The sequence below is a fragment of the Castor canadensis genome, chromosome 1, assembly GCF_047511655.1.
Source record: "Castor canadensis chromosome 1, mCasCan1.hap1v2, whole genome shotgun sequence".
Classification (NCBI taxonomy): Eukaryota; Metazoa; Chordata; class Mammalia; order Rodentia; family Castoridae; genus Castor; species Castor canadensis.
The window spans coordinates 62193280-62208952 of NC_133386.1; the positions used below are offsets into that span (position 1 = coordinate 62193280).

A 15673-nucleotide genomic window follows, 5' to 3' on the forward strand; every position below is an offset into this window, starting at 1 on the left:
GACATTTACAAAAGTCATATCATATATCATAATTGAATTCACCCCCTCCATCATTCTCCCTTATCCTTGTTCCCTCATTCCTAGAATAGTTTCATGTAATCTATGATGTCTTGATCTAGATCTTGTTGATCTTTTTCTCTTCTGAGACATTATCATATTTGTTAAATAAGTGAGGCATTGAGACACGAGACATTGAAATAGACATTTTCCAAATAGAATTTCAGCATAATGGAGTGAGATGCATGGATCAAGTGAAAAAGAAAATGAAATTCTCCAGCTAGCTAGGGCATGACTTGGGGAACAGATACTTACAACTTGGATCCATAGGTGCATATATGGACAGGAGAGTTAACAGGTAAGTGTAATTGTTCTGTTTTGTACTTTGGGGCTGTTGAAACATCTTCAGTGACTTGTCAGGTAATTAGTAGCAGGCTCTTTTTTTCATGTGATTTTTTTTTGATATTGAACTTAAAAATAGAAATTAGACAAGCAGCCATAAGACCACCTCATCATGTCACTTAATCTTATGACAGTGCTTACTGAGAAAAAAGTTGAGAACAATTATTTTGGACTTTATTTTTTAAAATAATTAAAGCTGTGAAATTATCACTGCAATGTGTGTAAGCACATCATCTGCTAGTTCTTTTGATTTATTTTCTACATCACGTTCTTCTTTGCCATAGAAATCTTATCACTTTCAGACTTCTTAATACACTTTTTTCTTTAAAAATAGTCTAATTTCCTTTAAACTCATTCCTCCTTTTGCTTGTGCTAGACATCATGAATAAATTGCGTATGTATGAAGATGTCAGTGTGTATAGATGAACGATATGAATCAGAATACATTAAACTGACTCTGAGAGTCTTCTTTCAGCATTAGTTTCACAGCATAAATTTCCCTTATTTTTTTAAAGAAAAAAATCTTGTCACCAAAAAAAATTCTCAACTTTCTAAGACCAGTTTTCTAGGGCCATCGTCCAAATAAGTGTCAAAACTTGAAACTTAAGAAATGAAAAAAGCTTTATACTGAGAAAAGTTTCAAGGGAAAAATACTTTTTTCTTTCACACCCAGAGTCAGCAAGCTCTCCCCAGAAGTACTACATACAGCTTAGCACAGGGGCTTTGCTGCAGAGAATTGTCTATAAAGTTAATTTTATTTAGCATTGACTTTCATTATATAATTAGAGGCAGTTTTTCTAGAAGAAAATTGCCCATAAGTATAATGGAAACATGCTGAAGAATTGATTTTTTTATGTAAAACAGCTTTATGAGTCAATATTAGCAGTATTTAAAATGAAAACATAATTTAAATACTAATGCTTAACCTTTTAAAGTAGTTTACATTTAACAAACATCAGTGAATTAATATTTTGTTTCTGTATATTTAATAATCAGCAGTCTATTAAAAGAAAAAGAGTATGGTCTTGCTGGGCCTTATGCAGTACCAGTATTGGTGGCGTTATTCTTCACATTTAGCAGTCAGACTCCTGGAGGAATGACTGATACCTGCCACACTTCACAAGATAAGATAAAAGACAAGACGTTATTTTTTTGACATGAATTTATATTGGTTGATGAATTTCCTGATTTGAAGTTATTTAAATGAATTGGTATACAAGAAATTTCTTATAAATATGACAGAAGGATTCACAAATTTTTAAGTAGATAGAATTTCTACCAATATGCCAATTTGCCTTTACTTCAAATTCCAACATTTACAGGAAATACTGAATATGAAGTTTATTGTTTGGGGGGGGGAGTTTCTTTTTACTTTTTAAAAGATGGACTTGCTATGTTACCCGGGCTGGTCTTGAGTTTCTGATCTCAAGCCATCCTTCAGCCCATATTCTACTACAGGTGCGTGCCACTGTGCATGACTTGCTAGACATGAAGCTTTAATCACTTGAAGGAAAAGCAGTGACTGCCAAGTTATGAGCTCTTACTTCATCAGGTATTTTGTGGGAGGGGGATTGGAGTTTGAGCTCAGGACTTCATGCTTGCAAAGCAGGTACTCTACCACTTGAGCTATGCCTCCAGTCCATTTGGCCCTGGTTATTTTAGAGATGGGATCTCACAAGCTATTTGCCTAGGCTGATCTCAAGCCAAGATCCTCCCAATATCAGCATCCCAAATAGCTAGGATTACAGGCGTGAGCCACAGTTGCCTACCTTCCATCAGGCATTTGAGAGACATGAGCAAAGGTTATACATTAAAAGTTCTAGTTCCACACAAAGTTCTTTCTGCACAGAGAATTACTTAGCAGGCTTCTTCCTTTCCTTCTCTCTTTGAAGCTCCAGTCTTCCTCAGAGGACTTGAGAACTAAGAGACAAAGAAAGTAAGCAAGAGGAATACAAAGGTGGAAGGATGAGATTAAAGCACTTTAGGTTTATAGATTTCAGTAACCTGGGAATTGTCACCAAAAAATAAATCCTCTGACTTTGTAATATTTTTTATTAAACATTAAAACAAATTAACAAGTAGCCCAAAATATTATACTCCCAAATGTTAGATGTGAGATAAGGCCATTAGTCTTAAAAATGTATCTATTAGCATTCCTGTTGACTAAAATATGGAGAGCCGTATTCCCATATATTATATTTGGAGAAGAGATACTGATATGTGTAAAGTATTTAGGAGCTAATGGAAATCACAATATACCATTCAATGGGAAAAGTTTCCCTGTGTCTTAACTTGCATCATCATTTCCAAAAATGCAGTTCCTCAAACCTGTTCATTTGAATATAGAATTCATGTTTTCTTTTTTAGATTTACAAAAAATGCTTAAATGCAACTGTCATAGGTTTTTCCCCCATACCTTCAATTATTATAGTTAGAATAATAGCAATTTTATATCCCCACAAATCTCTTAAACACTATTTTTTCATGATCTAAATATCAAAATTGAAATAAATTAATCATTTTTAGTTTTTTCAAATAGCCACACTTGTTGTTTCTGAAACAATATGAAGTGGCTGACTGAATGTTTCTCCACATGAAACCTTTAGTGAGTTCAACCAGTTAGTCATTTATAGCTATTTTGCCTGAAAATGATTCTTTGGGTCAACTTTTGCAAAGAGTTTGACATTAAAGTTCAGCATAAGAGAACACAATCAAAGTTAACGTTTATGTTAGTTGTTTTTCAGTTTGAAATAATGAAATAGAAAAGTAAAAGAGAGCAGAGGCAGGGCAGGAAAATTAAGACTAAGAAGATAAGCATTAATCAAGAAAAGAGAACAGAGATTGAAATTAATGCCATGAAATCATGTGGCCAGATGGTACACTGTTTTTTTAAAAGAACTTTAACATAACCATTTGTGGAAGTATTTGTCCTTTCCTTCTCTAACATGACACCTTTTTCATATACAAGGTATAGTATAGATGTATGGCTCTGTTTCTGGATTCTTTTCTGTTTCATTGATCTATTTGTTTACTTCTGCTCAAATATTTCACTGTGCAAATTGTTAATATAATTTCCCTTAATATCTAATAAATTAAGTCCTTCTATCTAGTTTTGTTATTCAAGAACTTATTTGCTATTGTTAGCCTTTTGCTTTTTAAAATTAAGTCTCAGAAGTAACTTGTTATGTTTTACACATAAATTTATAAACCAATAAACCAACTTGGGAAGAGTTGACATCCGTAGAATGTAATGAGTCTTCAAATCCACTAACTTGGTATTTTCTCCACTTACATGGGTTTTCTTTAACATCACTAAAGTTTTATATTTTTTCTGGTAGAGTTCTTCTGTATCTTTTGTTAGCATTACTGCTAGGTGTATGTATCAGTAATAATATAATAATAATATTTACTAAAACTATTTAAAATGTTGTGGAGGTAGAAAGGAAAAAATCTAGATCTGGCTCATTCCTACCTATGGATGAAATTCTCATGAGCTCATAGGAGGGGCCCACCTACAAGATTCCCCAACTTCAATAGTCCCTGGTTAATTTCCCTCTAAACTTCATTCAGGCATGGAACCAGAGCACAAGCTGAAGGCATCAGTAACTGCCTTCTGAATAAAGATAGTCTTGGTGCTTCAATATGCAACCCACCTCCCAAGATCTCACCCAGAACCCAGGGAGAGAGGGGTCACTGACTTTTCAGATCTTGAATATTTTTAAGTTGCCATATACACACACATATACCCCATACAAAAATGTAAATTTGTATATTCATATGTATATAGGTATATATATACATACATACATGCATATACATCTTATCCAGCATATTTTATTGTTTTCAGTGGGAAGGTTAATCTGAGTAATCCAATTTATTACCAGAAATTTTTAGGTGACATTTTAAAATACTTTTTTTCAAAACAGTTGTCTGTGCAAATAATTTTCTAGTTCTGGTTGGTTTTATTTAGTTGTTTGTTTTTAGGTTGAGTGACAGGCATTTCTCCTCCCATACTTCTTTGTACATGGTTCCTCAGCTGATCACAATATTTTTCACTTCCTATAGCTGTCTTTTGCTGAGCTGACTCTTATCTTTCAAGATAGTACAAGAATTATCTAAAAAAAAATTCCTACCCACTCCATTCCTAAACAATTAGAGTTGGACATTCTGCATGCACTTTATAACAAGGATACATTTAATAACGTAAGTGTTGCTGAGACACTATCCAATACAAATAAACACAAAGGTCAATGAGAACAGACATAAACTATAAACAACCAACACCAGTGGTGCTGAGTGAACACCAGCTCTGTACAAAGTATGCACTACAATAAGTTGTGCAACAGGATACAAAGACTGTCAAGGTGCTTCTCATGCTGTTCTATAATTTGCTGTTCTACAATTTACCTTTCTCTTCTGCTAATCTGTGAGATCATACCTACCATGGAATCCCTTGTTGCATGAAATCTTGGTGCAAAGGAAGTGTCAATAAGTATTTTTGAGTTAGGTAAAGGATGCTATATTGGAGGAACTCATTAAACAAATCACGTCCTATTACTTCACAGCTTTTTGCACTGGAAGTCCATGAACAATGAATTTATTTCACTCACCCTGTTGGAACACCTCTACCGAGCTTTTAAACAAATCCTGGGATAAAGAGTTGGTTTACCAAACCCCCGGCATTGTGGATACAGTAATCCTCCCTTCCATGATTGGGATGATCTGTTTAACAGGGCTGATTGGCAACATCCTCATTGTATTCACTATAGTCAGGTAAGGGTTTCTTGTTCTTTTCTTCCATACTTTAGGGGCACATTCTAAACTACCTAAATAAAGCAAATGAATCAGAAAATACAAAGAATACGGTAAAAATCTGCCAAGTAGATAATCATATGATCACTTGACATATTATTCCTTCATACTTTTTAAACAGATGTTTATGTAAGTAAATTTGGAGTCATGCTAAATACATAATCAATATCCTTTTTAAGCAATATTGTGTTTTCCTACATGACTAAATTATCCTTCCAAACTAATTTGTAACGGCTGTGTAATGTTTTGATTCTATTGTGGAATATCATAATTTATTTATCATTTCTCAAATTAATGAGCATTAGATGTGTCTGTGCTAATCATATGAAAAACATATTAGCCAAAGTCATCACAAATCTATGTTTTTGGTTTTGTTTTTTATGTTTGGGTCATTTGAGACAGAAATCTAGTGAAGTAAGACAACAGGAAGTCTGAAGATAAATTAAACCTAAAAAGAGAAAATATATTGAATAGTTAGAAATTTTTAAATTTCCTTTTGATTATATTTAAATTTCTACACTGTCACTTCCAATAAAGAAAGCAATAATAAATACAATATGTTACTTATATTGCTTCAGATTTCTCTTTTACTATACAGAGTTGCCTAGAAACAATTTTTTTGAAACAGGTTTTCTCTTTGTGGCCCAGACTAGTCTCAAACTGATTATCTTCCTTTCTAAACGTCCTAAGTGCTGGGATTATAGGTGTACACCACCATGTCCAGCTCCTTAATTCTTTTTGATTGCCATTTAATGACCATCATTGTTCCCTACCATATTATGCTATAACTCAGCAAATGATGTATACCTATTTCTCTAGAGGAGAGAAAAGACCTTGACTCCAAATGCTGCAGTTAGGACCTTAAGCAATCACTTAAGGTTCATACCTTTACGAGGTTCAAATGCAAAATCTATTCATAGGCTAGGGATTCTGGTTTTGCTTCTTTTTTTTTTTTTTTTTAGTGTGAAACTTTTTCTACTTATCCCCTTCCCTGTCCCGTTTCCTTCGCCCTCCCCCAATGATCTGGAGAACATAAGGGGTGAGACACCAAGTACAGTTGCTCAACTGCTCTTCTGGTTGACATGATCTTTTCCTCAAATCTCTTTTATCTTTTTGGTCATTCTGATGTGAACCACCAACATCCTGGACAAGGCGCCAACCTGTATTATTAGTAGCATCAACAATGACTCAGGTGTGGTTGCTGAGTAAGGACTCAGCAACTTCTCCACACAGTATATATTGTCAAGACCTGGGAAAAATATGGTCTCTCCCATGATGATTCCACAGCTTAGAAATTAATTTTACAGCCTGTAGAATTTATAGCCAATGAATAATGGAGGCATACATTAGCTTCCCAACACAGAACCATATCCCTGGATATAGAGTAAACCAGTAATTGTGACTTAATCTTTGGGCTTATCCTTATATGTAGCTCAAACTCTTCTTTGTCTTCAGTTCAGATATCACCTTTGTTAAGAAACCTTGTAGTAGTCTTCATGGGGGGAGGTGATAGACCCCTTCCTTTGCTTGTCTGTCTTTTTCTCATCAAATTGTAATGTAATTGTTTATTTATACATGTCTATATTATAAGCTCCTTAATGATAGAGTTTTAGAGTCTTTAACTTTGCCCTAGAGCACAATATTACGCCTGACGTATTTGGTGCTCAATGAAATGTTCGTTGAATTAATGAACAGCATCTCCCAAATAGAAATACCCATTTGTTATTGACTGTATCAGTTCCTTGAAGAAATGAATTTTAAATTTAAATTTCTGCTCTGAAAACACTCTTTTACTCACAGGTAAGAATGCTACATCTAGATAGTGCTGCACTCATTTCCCTGACAAGCCAGCAAAAGACATGAAATCAGCTGGGTGCTGTAGGCTCAAATCTGTGATCCTAGCTACTCAGGAGGAAGAGATCAGGAGGATTGAGGTTCAAAGTCAGCCCAGGCAAATAGTTCACAAGACACTATCCCAAAAAAACCCTTGGCAAAAAAAAGAGCTGATGGAGTGGCTCAAGGTGAAGGCCCTGAGTTCAAGCCGGACAAAAAAAAAAAGACATGAAATCATAAGTGCCACCTACCAATTTGCTCATCTCATATTCCTCTCTGGACTGCCTGGATTTCTGACTCTATTAATGGTCTTTGCTATTGGGTTAGATTTTACTGGAATAATTCTAATTAATTGCTGAAATTTTAACAATGGCCTCAGCTCTGATGGGAAAATGAATTGCACAATGGAAACCATTTTTCACTGCTCAGTTCTTTTGGGTGCTAGGGATGAGTAAAGACTAAGATCTTTGCTTGAGTGTGCTTAAACTTGGTAGAATTGTGGCCGCATAGAAAATTATCCCCAAATTTAGTAGCCTGAGACAACAAACATATATTAACTCACATAGTTTCCAAGGGTCAGGAATCTAAGAGCAACTTAGCTGGTTGGTTCTGGCTCAGTATCTCTCATAAAGCTGCAGTCCAGTTTTCCTCCAGGATTACGTAATCTAAAAGCATGTGACTTGAGGATCTATTTCCGAGGAAGCTCACTCACGTAACTGGCAAGGTGGTACTGGTTGGCTGTTGACAGGGGCTTCAGTTCCTTCTATGTGGCCCTCCCCGTAGGTTTCCTTGAATGTCTTCACAGCATGGCAGATACCGTCCAACAAAGATAATATCCAAGAGAGCAAAAGGAAAGCACCACTGGACCTTTGTGTCTTAATTTTAAATGTCACCCATAGTTGCTTCTTCCATATTCTAATTGTTAGAAGTGATTTATTAATTTTAACACTCAAAGAGAGGGTATGAGACTCCATCTGTTGAAAGGAATACCAAAGAATTTGTGGACATATTAATTTTTCTTCTTTTTATTAGCATACATTAATTGTACAAAGGGTTACCCAGTGGTGTTTCCACACATGCATATATTGTGCATTGATCAGTTAGCCCTCTATCACTTTCTTTTCCCCATACGCCTCCCCTGCTTTTTGAACAGCTTTCAGTGAGTTGCTTTGTGCCACCTTCATGCATAGATACAATGTATTTTAGCTTTGTTCCCCTCCCCCATCATTCTCTTGCCCTGTCCTTCCAGTTCTTCCTTCCAGATAGCCCCTTGATTATAGTCATGTTTTTGTATGTATTTATGGAGATATATGGATAGATATGTATAAGCCCATAGGTAGATGATTGATAGATAGATAGATGATTAATAGATAAGTAGATGATAGTTAGATAGATAGATAGAATTTATTTAGGTCTAAATTCCACATACGAGAGAGAACATGCAACCTTTGTTGCAGACATACTTTTAAGCCATCACATTTAGTTATTATATAAATAGTTCAAAATGTTTAAATATACATTAAAATTAGGCAGCCTTTGTGCATCTGTGTCTTTTTTCCTTTAACTTTTAAAATTCATTAGTGCAAATCAAATTTTATAAAGACGACATATATTGAAGACGGCACATACTTCCAATGTTAATCCTCAGTCTCCCTCCATTTCTTTTAGGTCCAAGAAAAAAACAGTCCCTGACATTTATATCTGCAACCTGGCTGTGGCTGATTTGGTCCACATCATTGGAATGCCTTTTCTCATTCACCAGTGGGCCCAGGGGGGAGAGTGGGTGTTTGGGGGGCCACTCTGCACCATCATCACATCCCTGGACACCTGCAACCAGTTTGCCTGTAGTGCCATCATGACTGTAATGAGTGTGGACAGGTGAGTGAAAAGACTGAAACATCTTGATGCAATTCAGAGCTACCTATCCTTCCCCAAGACCATTGCAATTTAAGCAACATTGGTGTTGGTGTATAACAACAAAGCTCTTCTCCTTTGCGTTATTGTAGAATCAATTACTTAGGAGCATTTTCAATGTTCATGGACATCTATTTTTAATGAAAAATGTAAAACATTAAAATCTCTTCCTTCCTAGTTTTTCTTTTTGACCTGTTTTATTTGCAATTCACTACAAGAAAAAGATCACAAAATCATAAAATATTAAAAACCAAAATGAATTCCCTTAGCATTCTTTTTGTTTGGTTTATTTATTCATTTATTCATATGTGCATACATTGTTTGGGGCATTTCTCCCCACTGCCCTCCACCCCCTGTCTCTCCTGCCCACCCTCCTCGCTTCCAGGCAGGACCTGTTCTGCCCTCTTCTCCAATTTTGTTAAAGAAAAGACATAAGCAATAATAAGAAAGACAAAGCGTTTTTGCTAGTTGAGATAAGGATAGCTATTCAGAGAGACTCCGAGCATTGTTTCCATGCACAAGTGTATTAAAATCCAAACTGATTCATCTCTACCTGACTTCTGTACTACTTCCCGGTCAACTTCCCATAGTGACCTCTCGTTTTAAGGTTACTATATTTGCCCCTTTACAGCGGGCACATCAAACACTTTCAAGTTTTGAGTTTCCTACCTTTCCCTATTCCTCCTGTATGCGTTCTCCCCTTAGCATGTGACCCATGTCCAATAATATTACTGCATTTGTTCTAGGTCTAAAGTCCACATATGAGGGAGAACATACGATTTTTGGCCTGCTGAGCCTGGCTAACTTCACTTAAGATGATGTTCTCCAATTCCATCCATTTACTTGCAAATGACAAGATTTCATTCTTCTTCATGGCTGAGTAAATTTCCATTGTGTATAAATACCATATTTTCTTAATCAATTCATCAGTAGTGGGGCATCTTGGCTGTTTGCATGACTTGGCTATTGTGAATAGTGCTGCAATAAACATGGGTGCTGCTGGTGCCTCTGGAGTAACCTGAGTCGTATTCCTTTGGGTACATCCCCAGGAGTGGGATTGCTGGATCATATGGCAGGTCTATGTTTAGATTTTTAAGACGCCTCCATATTGTTTTCCAGAGTGGTTGTACTAGCATACATTCCCACCAGCAGAGTATGAGGGTTCCTTTTTCCCCACATCCTCACCAACATTTGTTGTTGGTGGTGTTTTTGATGATAGCTGTTCTAGCAGGGGTGAGGTGGAAACTTAGTGTGGTTTTGATTTGCATTTTCTTTATGGCCAGAGATGGTGACCACATTTTTGTATGTTTTTTGGCCATTTGGATTTCTTCCTTGGAAAAAGTTCTGTTTAATTCAGTTGCCCATTTCTTTATTGGTTCATTGATTTTGAGAGAATTTAGTTTTTTGAGCTCCCCGTATATTCTGGTTATCAGTCTTTTGTCTGATGTATAGCTGGCAAACATTTTTTTTCCATTCTGTGGGTGGTCTCTTCAATTTAGAGACCATTTCTTTTGTTGTTCACAAGCTTTTTAATTTCATGTAGTCCCATTTGTCCATCCTTCTCTTAGTTGCTGAGCTTCTGGGGTTCTATTGAGGAAGTCCTTGTCTATGCCTATTGCTTCCAGAATATTCCCTGCTCTTTCCTGTACTAACTTCAGAGTTTTGGGTCTGATATTTAGGTCCTTGATCCATTTTGAGTTGATACTAGTACAGGGTAATAGACATGGATCTAGTTTCAGTTTTCTGCAAGCAGATAACCACTTTTCCCAGCAACATTTGTTAAAGAGGCTATTTTCCATCATACTGTTTTTGGAGCCTTTATCAAAAATCAGGTGAGCATAGCTGTGTAAATTTATATCCGGGTCCTCTATTCTGTTCCACTGGTCTTCATGTCTGTTTTTGTACCAGTACCATGCTGTTTTTATTGCTATTGCTTTGTAATATTGTTTGAAGTCAGGTATTTTGATACCTCCAACATTGCTCTTTTTGCTGAGTATTGCCTTGGCTATTTGAGGTCTCTTGTGTTTCCAAATGAACTTTAGGGTAGATTTTTCAAGCTCTGTGATGAATGTCATTGGGATTTTGATGGGAATTGTTTTAAACATGTAGATTGCTTTTGGTAGTATAGTCATTTTTACTGTGTTGATTCTACCAATCCATGAGCATGGGAGATCTTTCCATCTTCTATAGTCTTCCTTAATCTCTTTCTTCAGAGATTTGTAGCTCTCCTTGTAGAGGTCATTCACATTCTTTCTTAAGTTTACTCCTAGGTATTTGATTTTTTTTTTGAGGCTATTGTAAATGAAATTTTTTCCATATATTCTTTCTCAATTTGTTCATCATTGGTGTATAGAAAAGCTAATGATTTTTGTAAGTTGATTTTGTATCCTGCCACATTTCTGAAGCTGTTTATGGTGTCTAGGAGTTTTTGGGTAGAGTTTTTTGGGTCTTTGAGGTATAGGATCTTGTTGTCCACAAATAGGGATATTTTGACAGTTTCTTTACCTATTTGTATTGCTTTTATTTATTCTTCTTGCCTAATTGATCTGGCTAGGAATTTGAGAACTATGTTGAATAGGAGTGGGGAGAGTGGGAACCCTTGTCTTATTCCTGATTTTAAGGGAAATGGTTTCAGTTTTTCTCCATTAAGTATGATGTTGGCTATAGATTTGTTATATATAGTCTTTATAAGGTTGAGATACATTTCTTCTATTCCTAGTTTTCTTAGAGCAGTGGTGTTGAATCTTTTCAAAGGCTTTTCCTGCATCTACTGAGATGATCAAGTGGTTTTTGTCTTTGTTTCTATTAATGTGCTGTATTACATTTATAGATTTGTGTATGTTGAATCACCTCTGCATCCCTGGGATGAAGTAGAGTTGGTTGTAGTGAATGATCTTTCTGATATGTTGTTGGATTCAATTTGGCATTATTTTATTGAGGATTTCTGCATCCATGTTCATTAAGAGATTGGCCTATAGTTCTCCTTTTTGGATATGTCTTTGTCTGGTTTTGGGATGAGTGTAATACTGGCTTCATAGAATGAGTTAGGCCATATTCTTTCCCTTTCCATTTTGTGGAAAATTTAAAGAGAATTGGTATTAGTTCTTCTTTAAAGGTCTGATAGAATTCAGCAGAGAATCCATCAGGTCCTGGACTTTTCTTTTTTGGGGGACTCTTTATTTCTGCTTCAATTTCATTTTGTGTTATAGATCTGCTTAGATGGTTATTACCCTCTTGGTTCAGTTTTCCATGGTCATACATATTTAGAAATTTGTCCATTTCTTCAAGATTTTCAAATTTATTGGAATATAGGCTCTCAAAGTAGTCTCTGATGATTCCCTAGATTTCCATGATGCATGTTGTTATCTCCCCTTTTGCATTACTGATTTCACTGATTTGAGTTTTTTCCCCTCCTCATTTTAGTCAGGTTTGCCAGGGGTCTGACGATCTTGTTTATTTTTTCAAAGAACCAGCTTATTGTTTCATTGATTCTTTGTATGGTTTTTTTGGTCTCTATTGCATTAATTTTGGCCCTTATTTTTATTATTTCTGTCATTCTGTTTGTTTTGGGTTTTCTTGTTATTGTTTTTCTAGGAGTTTGAGATGTAGCATTAGGTCATTTAGTTGAGATCTTTCTGTCCTTTTAATATATGCACTCATTGCTATAAACTTTCCTCTTTGGACTGCCTTTGCTGTGTCCCATAGATTCTGGTAGGTCATGTTTTCATTTTATTAACTTTCAGGAACCTTTTAATTTCCTCTTTTATTTCATCGATGACCCACTGATTATTGAGCAGTGTGTTGTTCAGCTTCCAATTGTTTGCATATTTTCTGCTGTTGTTTTTGTTATTGAGTTTTAGTTTTAATGCATTGTGATCAGATATAATACAGGAGGTTATTTCTATTTTCTCATATTTGCTGAGGCTTGCTTTGTGGCCTAAGATATGATCAATTTTGGAGAAAGTTCCATGGGCTGCTAAGAAGAATGTATATTTTTTGGATGTTGGACAAAATATTCTGTGGACATCAACTAGGTCCATTTGATCTATGTTGTGATTTAGTTCTAGAATTTCTTTATTGATTTTTTATTTTGATGACCTGTCTATTGGTGGTAGGGAGTATTAAATTCTCTCATTACCACTGTATTGGAGTCTATATGTGCTTTTAAGTCCTTTAAAGTATGTTTGATGAAATTGGGTACACTGAGATTGGGTGCATGTAGGTTGATAGTTGTTATTTCCTTTTGGTTTATTTACCCTTTTATTAGTGTGAATTGACCTTGTTTGTCTCATTTGATTGATATAAATTTGAAGTCTACTTTGTCTGAGATAAGTATTGCTACTCTTACCTGTTTTGGGGGGCCATTGGCTTGGTAAATCTTCTTCCAGTCTTTCACCCTAAACCAGTGTTTGTTTCTGTTAATGAGACTGGTCTCCTGTAAACAACAGATTTTTGGATCTTCCTTTTTAATACAGTTTGCCAAACAGTATCTTTTGGTGGGGGAGTTGAGTCCACTGACATTTAGTGTTAATATTGATAAGTATGTGGTGATTCCTGTCATTTAGTTGTTTTTGTTGTTTAAGGGTTTGTGTCCAGCTGAATCAATGTTATGCTCCAGTTACTTGTCTTTTCTTCTCTCGTGGTTTGATACTGCCTCTCTTCTTATGGTTTTGTTTGCTTTCATTTTCTGTATGCAGAGTTCCTTGGAAAATCTTTTGTAGTGGTGGCTTGGTGGTCATATTTTGTTTTAGTTTCTGTTTATTATGGAAGACTTTTATTGCTCCATCTATTTTGAATGATAGGTTTGCTGGGTAGAGTATCCTAGGGTTGAAGTTATTTTCATTTAGGCCCGGAATACCTCACTCCATGCCCTTCTTGTTTTTAAGGTTTCCGTTGCGAAATCTGTTGTGATTTTTTTGGGTTTACCTTTGTATGTTCTTTGTTTTTTCCTCTCTTACAGCCTTCAATATTCTTTCTCTATTCTCTGTGCTTGTTGTTTTAATCATAATATGTCATGGTGAAGTTCTATTTTGGTCAAGTCTGTTTGGTGTCCTGGAGGCTTCCTGTAACTAAATGAGCAAAACTTTCTTGAGATTTGGGAAATTTTCTATTATTATTTTATTGAATATATTACAAATCCCTTTTGCTTGGACCTCTTCTCCTTCTTCAATGCCCATGATTCTCAGGTTTGGTCTTTTGCTGGAGATGCTAAGGTCTTGCATATTCCTTTCTCAGGTCTTGAGTTGTTTGACTAACAGTTCTTCAATTTTTCCTTTAATTTCTATTTTATCTTTGAGTTCTGAGATTCTGTCTTCCTCTTGTTCTAGCTGGCTGGAGTGGCTTTCCACTGTGTTTTGTGTTTCTGTTTGATTCTTTTTTCTGAGGTTTTCCATATCATGGGTCACTTCCTCTTTAATATTTTCTATTTTCATCTTTAATTAACTTATCTCTGTATTTATAGTGTTCTCTGTTTCACTTTGGTGTTTATTTAGGGCTCTATGAGTTCATTTATTTGTTTCTGTGTCTTCTCGTATTCTTTATTTTTGGTGTCTTGAAATTTCTTGAGTGCATCTTCTACATTTTGGTTAACCAAGTCTAGTATCATCTCCATGAAATGCTTAGTGATTACTTGCAGGATTTCTTCTTTGAGGATTTTTGGGCATCTGGGTTTCCTGATATCATTTATCTTTGTTTTGTTGGAGTCAGGAACTGTGTATCCATTTTCTTCATTTCCCTCTGAATACTGTATTAATTTTTTGGGGGGGGAAAGTGGTGTCCATCCCTTTTTCTTCTTCCCATCCCTCCACTTGGTACTATGCAACTATGTTCTTGATAGGTTGATTGGTGGTTTTAGTACCTGTTTTCTTTCCCTTGATTTAATTTTTGTTCTGTGGCTGTCTTGGGTTTTTAGCTAGGTTTGTATGCTATTTCTGTCCCTGTTGTGGGTATAATTTCATAGTAACTAATTTACAGGTTTAATACCAGACCAGTTTATATGTAACATAGAAGACCCCTTGGTGGTAATATCTATAAGCAGTGGGAGTTGGGGGGTTAATGTATGTAAGGCTAGCTATAGAAATTTGGGGAGTTGGATAGGGTGACACTAAAGGGGGATTCAGGAAGTGGGGTGGGTGAGTGGGGGAAGCAGTGCAGGAGCTGCTGGTTTTGTGGTCCTTGTGTGTGTTTAGGTGTATTTCTGTGGTTATAGAATAGGGTGTTTGTGTTAGGGATTGCAGGGGTTTGGGGTTGTGTAAAGTTGGTACCATAGATTGGTCAGTGGGTGATAAGTGTATAGGAGGGAGGGGTAGTCTGGTGACAGATTGGGGGAGAATGGGATGGGAAGGTGAGGGTAAGGGGAGAGAGTGGGTGAAAAGAGACAGAATGAATTGTTGGGGAGGAGAGCAATGGATTTTAGCACAGGAGAAGGAGGGAAAGTGAAGGGGTGAGAGTAGGGATGGGAAGATGATGATGGTAAAGTTGATAGTACAGAAAGGGAAAAAAAGACAACTGGAATAGAAATAGAAATAGAAAACCCACAATAACAAAATAAACAAACAAAAAAATCAATGGGAAAAAGTGAACAAACAAACAAAAAGAAAAAAATAAAGAAAAAGAAAAACAACCAGTTCAGGACAAATAGAATTTCAGTCTTCATTTAGGTTCTGGAGTTACTCCTCTGGCATCCAGTCCTGGTAGTGGCGTATAAGCAGAAGCT

General features: G+C 35.9%; 1 protein-coding gene across 1 annotated transcript in view; it reads left to right on the forward strand.

Annotated features, from left to right (window-relative positions):
- Nucleotides 1–15673, forward strand: part of Mchr2 (melanin concentrating hormone receptor 2) — a 55702-nt gene that overhangs the window by 24858 nt on the left and 15171 nt on the right. Inside the window, exons 2-3 of the mRNA XM_074077846.1 lie at nt 4965–5172; nt 8713–8922. Of these exons, the coding sequence (XP_073933947.1) occupies nt 4991–5172; nt 8713–8922 (392 nt within the window). The 5' untranslated portion in view covers nt 4965–4990. The remainder of the gene's footprint in view (nt 1–4964; nt 5173–8712; nt 8923–15673) is intronic.